The sequence below is a fragment of the Juglans regia genome, chromosome 4 (genome assembly GCF_001411555.2).
Source record: "Juglans regia cultivar Chandler chromosome 4, Walnut 2.0, whole genome shotgun sequence".
In the NCBI taxonomy this organism is placed as follows: domain Eukaryota; kingdom Viridiplantae; phylum Streptophyta; class Magnoliopsida; order Fagales; family Juglandaceae; genus Juglans; species Juglans regia.
This window is the reverse complement of record NC_049904.1, coordinates 27,563,407-27,582,860: the sequence shown is the minus strand read 5'-3', so window position 1 is coordinate 27,582,860 and position 19,454 is coordinate 27,563,407. Positions and strand designations below refer to the sequence as shown.

Sequence of the window (19,454 nt, the reverse complement as noted above, 5' to 3'; positions counted from 1 at the left end):
ATTTCATCTTTTTCTACGAGTAAAATAATAACGAAAAGAATGGTTTCTGTCCCCTTAGACCTACCAAATTTCCTTCATAGTTCCTCAAATCTCACCTAATTCATGTCATCTTCCATGAGAATATATGTTTCTTTCATTCTTTGGACATGACAACCCATCTAACGACACTAAAAAGGTTGCTAAAAAGGGAAGCATACCATGTATATAACAAATCAAAAAATGGGTGGCCTTCATCCTATGTCGGATGCAGAAACTTATCCAAGAAAAAGGTGTTCTGTAGTATTATAACACGATAAAGCAAAGTTAGGTGAGCTATCGGTTATGAAATTGATTTGTTTGACAGCACTTATCATGATGTTACCTATGGAGGCACGTGTAAAAGCTATATATGAAGCTACTGATTCTTGCAATGATCACAAGTTTTTTACCATATTACGACATTACTGTGAGTCATGAAAAGGACAAAAGCAGGGTGAATATCAGTTGAATTAAGGAGGGTGGAAGGGAGAGATCAGTCATGTGTAGATCAGGTGAAACTGAGACTCACAACAATTAGTTTTGACCTTAAATTTGTCTCTGGGTATGTGCCAGTCATGCACTAAGTCAGGGCCGGCTCAATGAGCTCTGGAATAAGGTTAAAATTTTAATTTAGGCTTTTTTTTAAAAAAAAAAAAGAGAGTAAAATTAAATATTTTAATTTTTACATTACATTTTAATTTATTAGTTAAGATTTTATACTATATTTTTAACTAATAACCGACTTAAAATTTATTTGAAAATTTTTGATTTAGAGATCAAGATTTAATCAAATCTAGTTTTACAAGACATGCTTTAGACTCTTAATTGGAACCCTTGGGGACATAACTGTTCTTAGCTATTCTTTGGTATTTTTAAATTCTACTTTTTCTATTTTATTTTTCAAAATCTAATCAAATATTTTAAATTAAACTATTTTATTACTATTCACAAACAATTTTATTACTATTTACAGATATCCTGATATATTCTTAGTATTCAAATAAATCATTGAAGCAATTATAATCATCATTGTCAATAAAGTTATATAAATAATTTACACATTTGGAAAAAAGTGGACCCTTGCCTCTATAAACTACAAAGGATTCTACAAAAAGATTTTATGAACACTTGAAAATTAGATTTTATTATTTATAATTTTTACATTATATATTAAACTAATAATGACAAAAAAGAAATCTATTTTTCTTAGAATGAGACTACCTCAAATAAATAATTATTATGTGAGATACTTTTAAAATTAATAATGACATAATATCTATTTGATACTTTTGATATTCTATTATTTTTTTTTAATTAGATATTTTTTTCTATTTAAAAAATTCTACTTAATATTTTTTTTTTTTTGTGAAGAGCCTTCTTCTACTAGGGGCCTTAAGCAATTGCTTAAGTTGCCTAATGGAAGAGCCGGCCCTGCACTACGTGCATCTGTGCTAGCTGCATGCAGCGGTATTTGCAAGTCTGTTGAAAGAGTCTTGGGCATTCACCAGCGATGCATGCTGTTATGAGTATCATGAGATTATTGCTCTCTTGACTGCAACCATCTTCAGAGAGACGCAGCTGATCTTCCCCCAGACTCAGTGAAGAGAAGAGACCGGCATGCATATGAATGACTTTTTTCTCTTAAATTCCTTCATATTTTTGAGATATAGAGGAATAATTATGCAGTAGCAGCATAGGACATGATCACTATCAAGGAAAAGAGAGAGGCCTTGCTGCATGTCTCAGCCGGTACTCCTGCAACAATTTAGCAGACGAGACAACCCCGATATATAGCATGAATAGAATATTTGTGAATAGACGGTCACTGGCCTTCCATTCTTTATATTATGGAGAACTTTATTGTAATATTGTAATAGACAACATCACTTTCATTGTTAGAAATAAAGAGTGTTATGAGATATCTTATGCACAATGGAATGAATATGAGTAATGCTACATACAAGTTCTAAATAGATAAGTTTCATACAAATTTTTTATAAAAAAAAATGAGTCTCACTAATAAAGAATAATTTTTTTTATACTTTTTTAAGGTGGGGTCTATTTTTTTACAAAGGCTTGTGTAAGACTTGTTTATTTGAAACTTGTACAAATTATTTCCCAATGAATATATATGTTGTAAGAAAGCATAGCGGAAAATACTCAAGCACAACTTACTAAGTTGTTCAATAAGTTTATCTAGTCTAGTAAATTTCATGCGTCTCTTCTAAGTGGTGAAGTGTACTACGTAGTGAAAATTAGAATAAAAACAATTCTGCATCCTAAATACTATTTCATGAGAGAACAAAAAGAGAAATAGCTTTATGTTTCATGATCAAACCAACTGATGGGGGCTACATATAGCCCACCCCACACGGCTCCATTTCAATGGCATTAAGCCATGCGTTACAATCAAGTAATGCATGCTTTACAGTGCAGGAGAGGAGGGGGTCAGCCCCTCGTGGGCGCCCCTCCATCTAACATATATATATATAAAGGACAGCCGAAATCGATTGTCTTCTTAATTAATTGTATGGAGGAGTAGTACTACTTTAATAGAAATAAATTAGAACTGCATCATCAATTCTAGTCTTGGCATGCATATAATTTCTATTAGCTAGCTGGCCTGGCCATAAGCTGATTTTGATTGAGATTATTCAGATACGTGATCATTAAGCACCTGCAAAGAATCACCTTCAACGAACACTTTGTAAAGCCGCCTACCTAATTCTTGATAGAAAGACATATATAGTCTCAATGCATCCATGCATGCAAGATATCGATCGAGCTTCTACTGCTACTGGCCGGCCGGTAATTCTAAGCAAAAGTTCAATGACTTAAGTATATAATAATACTGATCTTTCCCTGGTTAACATACTAGCAGCTTCTTGGACCGCGAGATTAATGAGATCCCACTCTTTGACTTCTTTTGCATGCACAGGAAGCATGCAATCTGTCACGCACTCATGGGAAATAATCAAATTATAAATGACCATTACATTATAGTAATATTGTAATATTTTAACCTTAATTGAACAGTAAAAGCTATATATCGAAGTTTTGGCATAAAACTGCCATGTTTGAATTAATTTGGTGGTCATGATCATGCATGCTCTTAGTTCATGTTTTGAGAGTGGGAAACGTAAACTGTTTTAGACATATTAGGAGTAGTAGTACTAATTACAAGTTAATAATTAATGTTTTTAGACATAAATTAATTAATAAATGCCTAGCTAATTAATAATATTTTTCCCAAATTTCAGTGGGTGCATGCATATATGCCCACTTTGTTATATATACATGTGGCTCTCCGCGGCTTTACCTTCTATCTTTTATAACAAAAATGATAAATGTAAGGACACACATGACACATTAGCACATTATTATGGAATCATTGTTCATACAGTACTACGTAGTACTGATTTCATTCATGTGATTTATGTACTGTGCATCCGTGCAAAGGGATATTGTCGATCTGTGCATGCGTCCATCATGACTCTTATCTTAATTGTTACAAAGTTCGAACTTTTTAGAATTCTAAAAAGGGAATTCTCTTTTTAGATTCCTAGGATGTTTACCATCTGATATTTCTTCATGAATATGAAAATGATTTAAGGCTCATACGTATAAATAAAAGTTTCGCCATTTTTTTATTAAAATTAAAGAAGCTCCACATTTTAAATAATGTGTTCTACTATTTTTTAAAAAAAGTAGGCGAGGTTTGCACAGTACTACTCCAAAACTATATTTAAGATTACTCGATCGTGGCATATATATATATACCTTCACTTAAAATCGGGTAATTAAAAAAAAATAGTATTGTTACCGTAAGGTAGAGATTTGCGTGCTTTTGTCTCGTATAATATTAGAGCATCCAAAAGGCGCAACAGAAGCTGAAAATTCAGATGAAGTACAGCACCTGTTGATAACTTTATTTGCCACAAGAACTCCACATGACCGCTGCAAAATCTGCGAAAACCAAATGCGTGGCTTTGAAAACAAAGAGAAGAAGAGGAGCAGTACTAGTAGTACTAGCTAGCTATAACTTGATACCCAGAAGCGGTAATTACATGTGATATTGGCACGGCTCAATCAAATAACAGAGCTCTAGCCTGAGAGAGTGCTGCTTTCGGATTGAACCGCACCAATATCTCACGTTGCTTATATACTGAGTACCGTGATGCATCATGATCTTCATAGAAAACCTCAATCCTGCAGCTTTTTTGGAGTTGCATGTCTAAGAGGAAAAAACCGGTCTATATATGATTAATGGAACATATATAGTCATGCAAAAGAACACAGAAGAAGAAAGCTGAAGAGAGGCAAAGAAGGTAGGATATGTTGTATTGGAGTAAATGGGATGTCTTGTGGGAATCTTATATACTAATTATGTTAGTGGGGATCAGATCAGAAAAGGGTCGCATTGAATTTGCCAACAACCCAACAACGAAAAGATGGTGGGTGCATTAATTTAATGCTTGAGCGCTGAGGGAAAAACCTTGATGCTCTAATTTCAATCTGTGAATTATACGATTGAAGAGGGAATGTAATTGGTATTGTTTCACCAACATTTGAAATTCAAAAGGCTGAGGAAATAAGTCCTTGGTTGGTGAACTTAATCTTTAGGTGCCACCAAACCAACTTTTGAATTGGCCCCCCCTACAAAGACATGTTTGCATGTGCATGTGCATGTGGGCAACTGCAAAAAGCAAACTTCTATTCACACGAATGGATGTGTAAATAAAGCCCACAGAAATCCATGCATAGGGATCATGACTACTTTCCCCATTAGACGGACAGTATTATATTTTGGGCTTCTTTGATTTGAGGTTAAGAGCGCGCAGATAAAACAAGTTTCAGCAAATGCGCATGTATTTTTCCATACTAAAGCTAAATCATAGCAAGCAAACCCACCCTCTTTTGAAGCCAGAAGCTGCGTGGTCAAGCCTGAGCATTTCATACCTGACTTACATACCAGTACAATCAATGAATTCCTCACACACACAAACATGCATGTATACAGCTTGCAGTTCCGCTCCCAGCAGGGATTTCCTTTTTGTCCTTAAGTTGTTAAGTTCACCTTTACACTTTATAAGCGCGTTTTGCAGCTTTAGCTCATCTTATTAGGTACAACAGATCAACTATCAATTTTAGAACAAGACATGCGCCTAAACTAATGGGTGGAGAAGCTAAAAGCTTTTAGCTTTAGATTTCACCTCACATGCAATATATATATCTGCTGCAGTACTGACGCAAGCTCTAGCTAGCTAGCTGTCTTCAGCACACGACTGTACATGCAACATTATATATATTTGGCATTGGCATTGCTCACATACTATATATATATATAGCTAGGGTAGTACTAGAGAAATCAAGCAAAATGGTCAGTACCAAGGAAGGTCTTGTAACCTAACAATTCTGAATCATGCATGGGGACCTTATGATCACCTAGTATGTGTGTGTGTGTGTATATATATATATATATATATCTATGTATATATATGACGATGCTTGGATCCATGATATATTAATGATCACTTGTTTTTGTCAGAGTACTCGATCCACGAGTAGGCGCTAATGGTATCGATCGGGTGAAGCATGCATGTCCTATCTAATACAAGTAGTTGTCTAGAGACACGACACAAAGGATCAAACAAACCGTGGAGTAAAACCCAAGTGATGAGATCTATAAAGCGTGTTTGTGTATGAATGAGAGATCAGCTGGAATTGATCATGATGGAAGCTAGCTAGATTCTCTATTTGACAGTACTTTTTTCTTTTTGGTAAAATGATGGCACCCCGTGCTCTTATTCAAAGTTATCCCCATTTATGACGAAAGAAAACAGTAGTAATGTAAATAACATTAAAGCAATCAAAGAAAGAAAAGCTATTTATATAAATATATATATATATATATATATATATATATCTTTTGGTTGATAATTAATTTCACTCGATCCACGTCGACGCTTGTTTCTTAAATGATATTATAGAGTTCATGTCCTACTTATAACAACAGTACTACTACTCCAACTTTATTAGTTCTCACATAACATGATCAGTACTATTTATAATATGACATGCACCCATGTCATGTGTGCTTAATTTATTAGGATTTTCTCTTTTGATTATTGACATGAGGCTTCTCAAATCAGTGAAAGAATCATAAAACACAGTTTGATGTGTCGTGAGGGACGTACTTGTGGACTATTTAGATCTTACAATATAATGAGTAAATTTCTTTTTGAAGAAAGGGTTTAATATTATGGGTATGTACAATAGAATATTATCAATAAAAAACAGAAGCAAAGTGCGAGCAATTGGCAAAACCCAATTAATTCCTAATTAAGCCCTCAAAGGTTTGGAGAGATACAATTGCATTTTATAAAAGAGAAGTGCTATTACAGCTGTAAAATTTTTTTACAAAAGATCAAATGCTATTGTATTTTATAATAAAGTAGATATAACATATTATAATTATGTCAGTTAATTTATAAAATCTCTCACTACAAGAGATTGGGTTTTTTGAGACAAAAAAATTTGTCTCATAAAACCCACATTTCGTCCCTAATTGTTTTTAGAGATAAAAAAATTCTATCCCTATTTTGTCCCAAAAAGCCTGTCTCAAAATGTATTTGGAGATGAACATTGAATTTCATCTCAAAAAATTATTTTTAGGGACAAAATTGGGCGGAACCATTCGAACCTATTTGAACGGGTATTTTTTTTAGAACGAAAATTTTTCATCTCAAAAATCCGTTCGAATGGAAAAATATAGATTTGAACTGGCATGTACCATTCAAATGTAAAAAATATTTATTTGAACAAATGATCATATTTGATTCTGTTCGAATGAATGGAGTGTTTGAACGGATTTTATGCGTTCGAACCAATAAATTTATCAAATGATTTGCGTTTGAACATAAATTATGTCCGTTCAAACCAATTGTTTATTTTTGAAATTCATTCCGTTCGAATAGGGTTTTGGAAGTTAATGTTGTTCGAACAAATATTTTATTGTTCGAACGGATGTACGAACTGTATTTCACGGTAGTCGTTCGAACACGTTATTTTGTGTTCGAATGGATTTAATAAAAGTAATTGACGTTCGAACGGTATTAATCATATAGTACATAATTTAATTAAAAACAAAATATTAATATTACAGAAATTGTAATTCAAACATGAAAACAATTATTAAAATGTTTTGGAACATCATAATAGAAAAACAATAAGTAAAGAAATAAATAAATTTAAGATTGTCGTGGTGGCATAGAGTTTTAGGACATAATTGATTGCAATAGTTCAAATACAGCTTTTTTTTACCTCCATCCCCAGTCTCCTCTGTATGTTCTCTTCTAATCTCGCCTCAAGATCCATTGCTTGATCTAATCGGGTCAAGAACTCTTTTTTCTTAAACCTCAATAATTCTATCTCAAGTGTTGTTTCCTCCAATTTCTTAATCTCGTCATCATTCGATCTAGCTCGAGAAGAGAATGATGATGTTGAGGATGGTTTCACGTAACATCCTAAGCCTTTCAAATATCCAGAACGTGATTCAAAAACTTAAGAATAGATTTGAGTATCGTTAACAGATGGTGCATCAGATGGATCCACAACAATTTCCTTAAGAGATATCATCTTGTCCTACAAAAATAAAAACATTAAAGATAGTATAAGTAACAAAAATATTATTAGAAAATGGAATTAAAGAAATTTAAACTTACAAAATTTGCCTCTGCTTCGGAATTGGTCCAAACATCAGCACGATTTTTATACATTCAACTAAGTCAGATCATAGTTAACAGAACTTTATTCTTTTTGCAAAAGGAAAATCTATATTAGAGCTTAAATCAGAAAATTGTATTTTATGTTAATATCTAACGGAGGACGGGACGACTCTATGATCCCGTAGTTGGCTAGAAATGGAGGACGGGACGACTCTATGATCATCCCATCCTCTCATTGTTGTTGTGGGAGGAAAAACGACGGTTTTAAACTGTACATTTACGGTTTTGGCAATGGCGGACGATTTCGAACCAGAAATCGTTGTTTGAATGTGTCAAAGACATTCGAACGGCATACGAATGGTTATCATTAGCGTTCGAACATATATTTATGACCAATCGAACGCATTATAATATTGTTGGAACATGTTGTTAAGCATTCAAATGATACATTTTTATTTTATTTTATTTTATTTTTGTATAGATATATTTACCTTGATCTAATTATAATTATGATATTTTGTAATCATTGTCCTTAATTTTATATCATAAATTTAGTGTCATTCCAATGGCTTCTTAGGGAAAGAAGCGGGTTGCATCAAGGCAATCATCTAGCGAAGAAGTTCAAGAGATGACTATTTTGTTGGAGAGACAGGTGAAGATAGATGATTTTAGGGATCTTTTGTAGGAGAGACATTCTCTTGCATCTGTCTTTCTCGATCGTGGTTGGACACCGATCATTGTTCAGAAGGACGAAGGGACTGACAAGATAGTTTCCTACATCAATATTGTATCTGAGTCCTATAGAGAACTTGGTCATGCCAGCCAGGAGGATGATGCATACACTTTCTCCGTCCGAGGCGTCTTAGTACGATTTTCAGTTGATGCAGTTGCTGATTTTCTAGGTATCCCTCGACTGCCCACTGCATATCCTAACATGGTGCCTAGAGAGTCTACACTTGCAGGCGATGGGGAGATTATGGAGGAAGAGGATATCGTGATGCCTGATGAGATCGATGGCCTTGCTAATCATGAGATTCGTCAGTTGGTTGTGGGTCCAGATACTCCTTTCTGTGATGGGAGCAAAAGTATCAAACATGTGGACTTATCTAATTTTTTCAAAATCATGAACATTATAATAGCCAACAACATCGATCCTCGACTACACAAGACTGATCAGGTGAGCATGGACCATACAAGATTTATGTTACGGGTTGCTCGTGGGGTGCCTATCAACCTAGCGAGATATATATTCGCTAGGATTCAATCGGAGTTCACCTATATTACGACAGGTAGAGTTTTATTTTATTTAGTGTACTTGGTTACTCCTTTTGATATATATAATACTTGTACTTATAAAAAAAATTATGACAGGTATATTGCCGTTTGGAGTCATGCTCACACAATTTCTTTTAGCGAAAGGGGTTAGGCCAGATGAGTTTGAGCATGTTCGGGAGCCGATTAGACCGATCAACTCGACGACCTTGCCTCGTAGCACCGAACACTCTAGATTTTGTATTCGTGCACCCACTATAGAGGCGGTCGACACTCAGGGAGGTGCACAAGGCATATCTGGTGAAGCATCTACACAGGGTGCATCACACAGTACTACTCGTGAGGAGATTGCAAATATCATGCGTGTAGAGATGCCCGCACAGACATCAAAGATCATTGATGCAGTCCAAGTCGCCCTTGCAAAGATTGAGTCGAAACTCATGTCTCAAATGACTGATATTGAGGCACATATTACTGGAGTCGAGGCGGTGCTACACGATCTAGCCTAGTAGTGTATATCTGTTATTTGCATTAAATGTGCTTTTTCTATTGACAATCATGACTATTTTTATTTTGTATAATTAATTTAAATATTCAAATAGTCATATATTATATTCCTGCGATAGATTATATTTTTGGGATGCAATTAATGCATGGTTTTTATTTTTAGTATTTGCTAGCTTGTTTATCGTTATTTTTTTTTCATTTTACTTACTGTTCACAATAATATAAAATGTTTCGTTTGAATGCATAAATGTTGTGTTCGAACGAGCTTGCAACATTTATGCCAAATTTTCCCACTAAATCTTTCCCGTTCGAACGAACCAATTTCTGTTCGAACGGATTTGAACTTTCTCCGCCAAAATAAATTACTTCCCCACCAAGATTACCATTCGAACAAATTATAAACCATTCAAACAAACATTAATTCCAGGTTCGAACGCATTTTTGACCATTCGAATGGTTTTGACGTTTTGAGACGACCTAATTCGTCACAGAAGATTTGGTTCCAATGGTTTTTAAATTTCGTCTCCAATAATAAATTTTAGGGATGAAATAATTTCATCCCTAAATAATTTCGTCCCTAAAACTAAAATTTCTTGTAGTGTTTGTAGCTAAAGCATTTCTTTTTGTATAATACTTTACATAAACGCATTAATGTCTTGTTATCATTACAAGACTTTAGAGTATCCCACCGTTATTTTCCAACTCTATTATCAGCACAAGCCTTATCCCGACATTATTTTCTTGTGTCATTCTCATATGTTTGAGTTTCAGTTTCACTTAATTCTTGGACAGGACAACCTCTTCTATACTCCCAAACAAAACTTGCATTGAACCTTCGGCCCCTAAATGTCTCTAATGTCCCTCCCTTTAAGGGAATTAGAGAGATAAAAAAAGGTACAAGGAGAATTTGCTCCAGGCACATGAAAGAGATCACAAGAGAAACAAGGCTGTCACAATTCCAGTGTTGAAGATGACATGCATGGAGGAGGAGGAGGAGGAGGAGGCAGTCGTTGGGCAATGGTGGATTCATCTCAAATCAGAACTCTAAAACAAAACATGCATGAACTAACTTTGAGATATCAACGAGGAGTTATATAGATAATAGACTTGTGAGGAGTTATATAGATACGTAGGCCCGGACCCACGTATAAGGCTTGGAGTGGGCTGGGTCGGCCCGAGAGGTCCAGGATGAGGGACACGGGGCAAGGTACACTAACAAAAGGACAGGAGGTGAGCAAAATAACCTGACACCATAACTGGCCGACCGTCAGGGACATTCCCATCCCTGACACAGTTGTCCTATAGATGATTTACTGAGTAAGTGAATTGTATTGAAAAGATGGGGAGAACAAATCATATGATTTGTTACTCCTGTATCAAGGATCCACGGAGAATTATTTTTGCCAATAGAAATAGTGTGACATGATATAATACCTAAGGTAGAAACAGTATTTTCTGTGGAGTTAGAATTTTTGCGTGTATGGGATAAGCTATTTGCAAGTGACAACAGGTTTTGAATTTGCTCTTGAGAACCTAGACCTCCTGGAGAAAAGGCAGCAAGTCAAACAGCGAGCAACAAGCGAAAGGTCGAGCGATACTTCAACAACCGAGTCTGACCCCGGGGATTCAAGGTAGGAGACATGGTCTTAAAGTAAACAAGCGTCACCACCCAGGAAGATGGAAAGCTTGGACCTCGGTGGGAAAGGCACTTCGTAGTAACGGCTAATGGAAGACCCGGCTCATACCGACTAAAGGATCGGGAAGGTTGCGAACTACCCCATCCATGGAACGTCGAGCACTTGAAAATGTATTTTACTTAGAAACCATGGGTTCGCCCGATCATGTAATCAACAACTTATGAATAAAAGTATGATTTCACCTCCATTTGCCTTTATCTAGAAGTACTAGTCATACAAGTCCAGTCCCTTGACTGGCCACAATGCATTGGCTAAGGGTCAGAGTCTCCTGAGCTTTGGCCCTCCATAGTAAGTTGGACACAAGTTCCTTGACTTGCCGACCTTTGTACTACAAGCCTAATCTCTTGACTGGCCACGATGTATTAGCTAAGGGCCAAAGCCTTTCGAGCTTTGCCCCTTCACAGCCAGTTGGACACAAGTCCCTCGACTTGCCGACCTTCGTGCTACAAGAGCCTCTTGAGCTCAGCCCTTTCACGATCAGTCAAACACAAGTTCCTTGACTTCCCTACCTTCATGCTACAAGCTCAGTCTCTAGACTGACCGCAGGGTATTGGCTAAGGGCCAGAGCATCCTGAGCTCTGCTCCAACAGCAGCCAGTCAGAATACAAGTTTCTTGACTTGCCGACCTCCATGCTATAAGCCCAGTCTCTAGACTGGTTGTGATGCATTGGCTAAGGGCCTCCCAAGCTCTGCCCCAATAGCAGCCAGTCGGAACACAAGTCTCTTAACTTGTCGACTTTCGTGCTACAAGCGTAGTCTCTGGATTGGCCGAAAAGTAAAGGCTAAGGGCTGGAGCATCTCGAGCACTACCCCAACAACAACCAGTCAGAACACAAGTCTCTTGACTTGCCGACCTCCGTGCTACAAGCCCAGTCTCTGTACTAGCCATGATGCATTGGCTAAGGGCTAGAGCCTCCTGAGCTCTACTCCTTCACTGCTAGTCGAACACAAGTCTTTCAACTTGCCAACTTTCGCACTACAAGCCTAGTCTCTAGACTGGCTGCAGAGTAAAGGCTAAGGGCCAGAACATCTCGAGCTCTCTCCCAACAACAGCAAGTCAAAATGCAAGTCTCTTGACTTGCCGACCTTAGTGCTACAAGCCCAGTCTCTAGACTGGTTGTGATACATTGGCTAAGGGTCAGAGCCTTCCGAGCTCTACCCCTTCAAGGCCAGTCGGACACAAGTCCCTTGATTTGTCGACTTTCACACTACAAGCTCAATCTCTTGACTGGCCGTGATACATTGGCTAAGGGCCAGAGCCTCCCGAGCTCTGGCCCTTCAAGGCTAGTCGGATACAAGTTTTTTGACTTACCAACCTTCATGCTACAAGCCCATACACGATGGAAGGGTTCGCCACACAAAGACAAAGGTATCGAATAAAGAAGAAAATGAGTAAAGCGAAAGAAAGCCACAAACACAAGTAAGCGAAAGATAAAAAGGAAAGTCCACTTCATATATATGCAAATGAGCCAAGTCTAGTTCCAAGGACTCTTGCCTCAAGGTGTTGAGATCCTTCCTGGGATTTTCTCATAGGTGATCCCGAAGTCGTTCAAGGCCTTACTTGTAGCCGCATCCCCATGCAACGTTCTGAATGGCCTGGGTGCGTTGGATCTGAGACCTGATCTCCTCCATATGCTTGGGGTACTACTCTGAAGGTCGAGATCGTGTTGTTCTCCTGCAGCAACTCGACTTCGAAACTATGGATTTGAGCCTCTATCCAATGCACCTCCGCTTTCTGATGTTGGACCTCCCGGACCAGGGAAAAATGCTTGAACATAAGTTGGGAGCGTCACCTAACGACCAAGGCCAGCTCCCTAGCCAACTGATTCTTCTCCCCCCGAAGTGTGCCAACCCCCTTCCAGAGATCCTCATCTCCTTCTTTGACTCTTTTAGTGTGTCATAGAGGCATCAGATCTCAAGAGAGGCCTGGGTGACATTCACCTTGATGTTGGCCAGCTCCACCTTTAGCCCAGATTTCTTCCTCTTCACCTGCTGGACCTTGTCCCACAAGACCTTATGACGTTTTGTCAGTTTGTCCAGGTCCTCCAGCAGCACGTCAAGCTCTATTGAGACGACCTCAGTTTTCTACTAGGCCTTGCGAACCTTATGGCAGGCAAGGATAGCAAGGTATCAGAGTGCTCGAGCCTCTTTCTCGAGCTCCCCGTGCTTTTCAACGATGATGCCTGCCAATTGGTCTACAGCTTGCAAAAGAGGAAGGTGTTAAAAAATGGTGGTAGGGGGGTGGGGGGGACTCCTCGCAAGAAAGGCTAAGAAAGAGAAGAGTTGTACTTGAATGAAAATAGGCCTTAACTTTTGAGCCTCCTACTCGATCACCTCGGCTCGGACCTGAAAGAAGCCGGGACCAGTGGATTGGCTGAATCTCGGGACAGGGCGAAAAGAAGATGCACCACCTGCCAGCGGCAGTATAAGTTGTGGTACATCCCTGACAGGCTCTTGCGAAGGGCCCGCACCAAAGGCTTTTGGAAGAACGGGCTCAACTGGTACGAGGACCTTTGTCCCCTGGGAAGGTCCTTCAGCGTTAAGGAGTCCCACGTCGGTTGTAGGACCCTCCTCATTTGCCGAGCGTGGCCTATCTACTAGGGGCTGGGCGGAGATGCCTTCTTGGGAGAAGTAAAGTAAGAGTCCACCTTCGGCTCTAGAAAGGATAAAAAAGGCGAAGATATGATCAACACTAAGTCATCACTTAGCTCCACAATGAAGGGGGAGTTTGGGCCCGCTTCCTCCCTATTGTTGGTCTTCGGGACCCCAGAGCAAGAGGGGACCCCCAACGTTTGGGAAAACTAGAGGTGGCGTCTTCTGGAACAAGGACCTCAAGGAGAGAAGAGGAGATCGGAGACTCAACCTGGGGCAGAATTGGTAAAGCAATATCCCGAGCAAGGAACTCCTCGAAGGAAAGGGAGGAGTCCATATCTGCGACCCTACGAAGGGCCGACTGAGAGAAGGCATCCAGGAAGACGCCCGGAAGACTTCACTGTCTCCCTCCTCTTCAGCCAGGAACGCCGGGGTGGTGGGCGGCGGTTGAACTAACATCGAGGCAAATGCAGAGTGCTTTAGTGGCGGGAAGGAAATGGTTCACCATGTTGAAGTTGCTGGGGCCTCGAGGTGCACAGTGTTCGCCCCCTGGATCCCCGAGCCCCAAAAGCCCCCAGAGTAGAAGAAGCTGAGACCTCGAGGCGCACAGGGAAGGAAGTTGGTCTCCAGGTGGAAGGGGCAGGAACGTCTAGGCTGCGTGAGCATTGGGAACCCACAGCCCCACTCCCAAGGGACTCAAGGAGGAAGAAGTTAGGACTGCAGAGCGTTCAGGTCGATCGTGCTGGGACCCCCAACTTCACCTCTTGAAGTCTTATGAAGGGAAGGGGGCCTGGTCTCTCGAGATCTGCTCCGAGACAAGCCTTCTCTACTTCAGGACCCCCCGATAGCATCTCGGGAGGCCCTGCCTATTTTACCTTGGGGGGCCCTACCTTCTTCTTCGTGCACCACCTTTGGACGCTTTCCTTTGTCGCGGTTAGTAGGAGAACTTGAGGGGCACTTTTGAGTTCGAGGCGAAGTGGGGTCTATCAGGAAGTCCCGACCGAGCACAAATGAGTGGTCGGGAGAAGCCAAGAAGCTCCTAATACTCAAGGACATCCCCGTCCCTAACATAGCTATCTGGATGATGTAGGAGGACGAACGCGCCTGACCAAGGCCACGCCACACAAGAGCGGTCACACCATGACAGAGGTCACGCTGCATTCAATGCATCCCGGGAGGCGGCACGCTACAGCATGCCCCCTGGGTGTTAGCGACAACCATGATCAGGCCTAACAGGTCTGAGGCGAAGCAGGAAGCTAGCAAGGACACCCAATCCTAGTACGAAACCGCATACCAATCACTATCATCTCTGGGCTCACCCCAACCAGGTATAAATACTCAATCTCTCAGCCGAGAATGGGGTTACTCACACTCTTGAATACTTTTACGCTCATTCTTTTTAAGCTCTCACTTTTCTTCTTCATCTCCTACCTTACACTAACTTGAGTGTTGGAGGTAACATGGCCCCTGAGCCTCCCATTTTCCATCTTAGCAGGAACCAAGCCCGAATTCAATAGGGTGGAGTTGCCCATGTCGTAAAACACATCAACAAGCCTTCCAATTGTTCCCAATAATTGGCACCCAAGAAAAATAAAATTATGATGTTCCAATAGAAGCTGTAGCTTCTTGCAAGTCAACCTCCCCATTGATTTATGGGCTCAATTTGCATTTTGCACACTAGATATAGGTCTCTCCATTCTCTATAGTCCACTGCTTGCAAAACGGCACCGTTTCTTAAAACATGCACAAGCTGTGAGAGAGTGAAGGATACGGCTAATTTTCTTGCTTGTGATGCAGGCAATCGAATCCCATTATATTGATGAGAAGAAGCATTTGCTTCGTGTACGAATCAGAAACCAAACTCTCTGAAGTTTCCTCCCTAAATCAAAAACCCTTTAATTTTATTATCCTATAAGTATCTCTTTTTTCTCTTTCTGATTGGGACTCTTTGTCCTTTTCCCGTTTAATCACTCAATCAATCAGCTTTTCAATTCGTTTCTGGAACACTAATTGATTTCGTGTTCGGTATGTTAAATTCCGGTGCTTTACACAAACGATATTGTTTTCTTCATTTTATTTGGATTTTGTGGTAGGTGGTTCAAAAATGATTTGTAATGTTTCGGTGTTTTGCTTTCGCAGGGAGTCACCGTACCACGGGTTTCGCCATGGCCAAAACAGAATTCAAGCTCGAACATCCATTGGGTTTCTTTCCTGCCCCTTTGTTTTCCCCCTTTATGTATTAAGATTGGATCTTCGGTGATACCCGTGTGTTTTACTATATTCTGTTGTGAGCTTTGTGATTGATTGTTTATAATTTTGAAAATACGTTAAAATTGGTGGAAAGGGCGTTATGATTTTTTTTTTTTTTTTTCATTTTCCTATGGAAAGCTTGGATTTTCAACCGTAACTCCTTTGGATTCTATGAATGATTGTTAAAATTTGGTGAAAAGGGCTTTATGATTTGACATCTTCTATTAGTTATATTTCCTTTTTTTTTGGATTAATATGAAGAGGTGGTTTTTATTTGGATGGTGTTTATTTCTTGAAATTAATGGTTCATTGGGTTTTTTGGGTTGGGATTTGTTAATTTTTTGGGTGGCTTTTATTGAAGCATTTCTTTTAATGAAACTTGATTAGGGAGCCTTTTGTTTGAAGAAGATATTACACAGATGAAGTTTCGGATAAATAATAGATATGGGAGTCAATGAATATTATATTTTTTAGACACCTAAAATTAACGTTCAAATGGTGAGTCTTTCTTGGTTGTTTGTTACAGCGTTTTTTCTTAATGAATCGCACCTTTTTGCTTCTGTAGTAGTAATAACTCCATAAAGTGAGTTGTAAGACCAACAAAGTGTGGAGAGGCGATTCCTTTTTTGGCAGAATTGTATTTGCAGATTTTTTTATGCAACCAAAGTTGTATTTATTAGTTTTTTGATGGAGACTTGGCAAAGTTTCTGGTGACTGCCTGGATAGGGCCTTTGGTCTGGCCTGGGCATCCTAATGCCAAACATCAATGTATAAAGGGCAATGATTTGTAAAGTTTTAGGGTGTCCAAACCTCGCACTCTCCCTTAAAAAAAGTGGGCAAATTTAGGACCCACGTGAAAAAAACCCACTTTTTAATGGTGAACCCCACATTTTTAATTGAGTATGTGGAACTTACACACACCCAAGGACTGTACTTAATATTACTTATATTTAAAAGGCACAATATGAACAGACACTGCGACATTTTAATTCTTTTTCTCGAAAAACAAAATGGGATTTTATGCTAATTGTGTATCTTGAGTGTTTAAACTGGGGCTTAAACTGATCTGATACATTAAGGAACCTAGTCATGACTACAAAATGTTGTCATTTCCCATTCCAAAATGTTTTTGGTTCCTTTTTAGATGCGATGAAACTCTTCTTTTAAAAAATAAAACAATTGTCCTTCTTTGACTTGATTTTGGTGTCTGCTTCGTGTTTTCTTTTTCACCAAAAACCTAAAGTTGATGGTTTTTGACATCTCAGAAAGGAGGGTGGCAGAAGCTGCTCGAATCAGAGAGAAATATCCAGATAGAGTACCTGTGAGGACTCGCAATCAATGATGAACATTTTCTTTACATGCTTCTTTCAATAAACTTGCTGTCCTAATCCAAGTATGCTGTGCAGGTGATTGTGGAGAAGGCTGAAAGAAGTGACATTCCTGACATTGATAAAAAGAAGTTAGTCACATCTTCCTTTCTCTTGTTTTTGAAATGCATTACAATGTTTTGCAATTCACATCCACTTTTGGTGTTCCTTGTTTTGGAAGTCTCTTTTATGCTTGTAATTATGAACTCAGCACTACATGTAATTCTATTATAGGTGCCCAAAGTTTCTCCTTGTTTTGTGGTTCATTTGAAGTCTAGATGAAGTTAATATGGTAGTGATGAAAATGGTTAGGATTATCTTGCCTGATTCAAAGAGTGAATGAGAATGTTGTTTGCAAGGACGATGAATCTGCTCATGGATATGGTAGGTGGTTAGGTGTTCATGGGAATGCCATTACCAGAAGTGGGGTTCTGGGAAGGGTAACCAGGACAGGATCCTGGGAGTGTGGCACAGATGGAAGAGCTAATATCATATTTTGCCAGATTAACTAAAAGTTCTTCATTTGTGTTAATATGTAAGAATTAGATGTTCCTTTAATTTGGAGGGCGTTAAAAACTTTATTTTATGCAGTGTAGAGGGATCCTCACTTGGTTGTATTATATGTATTTGTTGTTGCTCCAGATACCTTGTTCCAGCTGACTTGACTGTTGGTCAATTTGTTTATGTGGTTCGGAAGAGGATTAAGCTTAGTGCTGAGAAGGCTATATTCGTCTTTGTGAAGAACACCCTACCTCCCACTGGTGACTGGCTATCTCTGTTAATGCGATATTGGATAATATTTGAAGTTATGTTTTTAATCTGTCATTTGTTGTTACAGCTTCCTTGATGTCTGCAATCTACGAGGAAAACAAGGATGAAGACGGTTTTCTTTACATGACTTACAGTGGAGAGAACACCTTTGGATCCCTCTAAGAGCCTTGATACCAGTAAATAAAACTTGGAAGGTGTAAATTCTTTGCTGTCTCTCTTAAAGCTCTCTCTTTCCTGCTTGTCGAGTGTAGTTTAGTTTGACCTTAATTTGGATTAATTTATGCTGTAAGCGATTTGAACTTATTTGGTATAATTACCATGGAATTTGAATCTATGGAATCGATTGGTCAGTAATTTCCCAGTTGTCTTTGTGGATGTTGGTGATGCTCATTGTAAACTCCTTTTTTTTTTTTTGTTATAAGGTGCAAAGTTTGCATTTGCATCCCATGGTTCCACGCGGTATTGTTGCTCGGGGATTGGATATTGCCTGCATTGTTGCTCACTTTCTTAAGTGCAAGTGAAGCGGTAGGTTTATAAAAAGATTTCACAAAAATAAAGCTTCCAAACTCATGTGGCTAAGGTTAAAGATCAGTTTTACAATCTAGTGTACCACAACAAGCAACATCGGTTCATGACTATAATTTTGTGAAATTTCTTTGTGAACCAAATAATTCACTAGTTGCAATTATATTTGGCAAGTAACACCACAAACTATGTGCATCAACAGTTTGGTAGAGTGATCATGCCTGCGATCCTTAAAACCAAAGCCTCAACCAACTCCTAAAATGGAAAGTTGCATCTTGGTGTGTGATATAATATGGGACAAAATATATATATATATATATATATATATATATATGAGACTGCATTACCACCCAGACGTCAAATTTGCAATGGTAGTACAAGCATTGCTCTAGGATTATTCAGAATAGTTGTTTCTTTTTGTTTTGGTCTGAAGTTTAAAGATCATGAAGAATTGACATTAATTTCTCTTTGTTGCTGACGATGGTCTGCTGTTCACAGATGTTATGAGAATATATATATATATGAGCTAATAAACATTCCTTTGATTCTTCATTTAGAAGAGCCTTTTCTGTGGCATTGATTCTTGACCCATCTGATGCCGGCTGATGCCCCGCTCTTAATCTTTTCTGCTCCAACTCTTGCAGTTGCTTTGGCTTTATCCAATCCAGCTTTTGCATTGGCCTTCTTGTTTCTGCTGCTTTCTTTCTTGGTATTAGTGTTGTTATCTT

At 38.8% G+C, this 19,454-nt stretch overlaps 1 protein-coding gene across 2 annotated transcripts; it reads left to right on the top strand.

The window, feature by feature from the left end:
• Positions 1 to 15,522: 15,522 nt before the first annotated feature.
• On the top strand, positions 15,523 to 18,661 carry LOC108982104 (autophagy-related protein 8C-like). 2 transcript variants are annotated; one of them, XM_035689602.1, is made up of 7 exons: positions 15,618 to 15,838; positions 15,953 to 16,015; positions 17,329 to 17,384; positions 17,470 to 17,522; positions 18,073 to 18,191; positions 18,269 to 18,395; positions 18,624 to 18,661. In XM_035689602.1, the coding sequence occupies exons 2-6, from the start codon at positions 15,979 to 15,981 to the stop codon at positions 18,361 to 18,363; spliced, it is 360 nt and encodes a 119-aa protein (XP_035545495.1). In that variant the 5' UTR covers positions 15,618 to 15,838; positions 15,953 to 15,978; the 3' UTR covers positions 18,364 to 18,395; positions 18,624 to 18,661. The 2 variants fall into 2 exon arrangements, with proteins under 2 accessions (XP_018808939.1, XP_035545495.1); XM_018953394.2 differs by lacking the exon at positions 18,624 to 18,661 and having other exon boundaries at positions 15,523 to 15,838; positions 18,269 to 18,568.
• Positions 18,662 to 19,454: the final 793 nt, after the last annotated feature.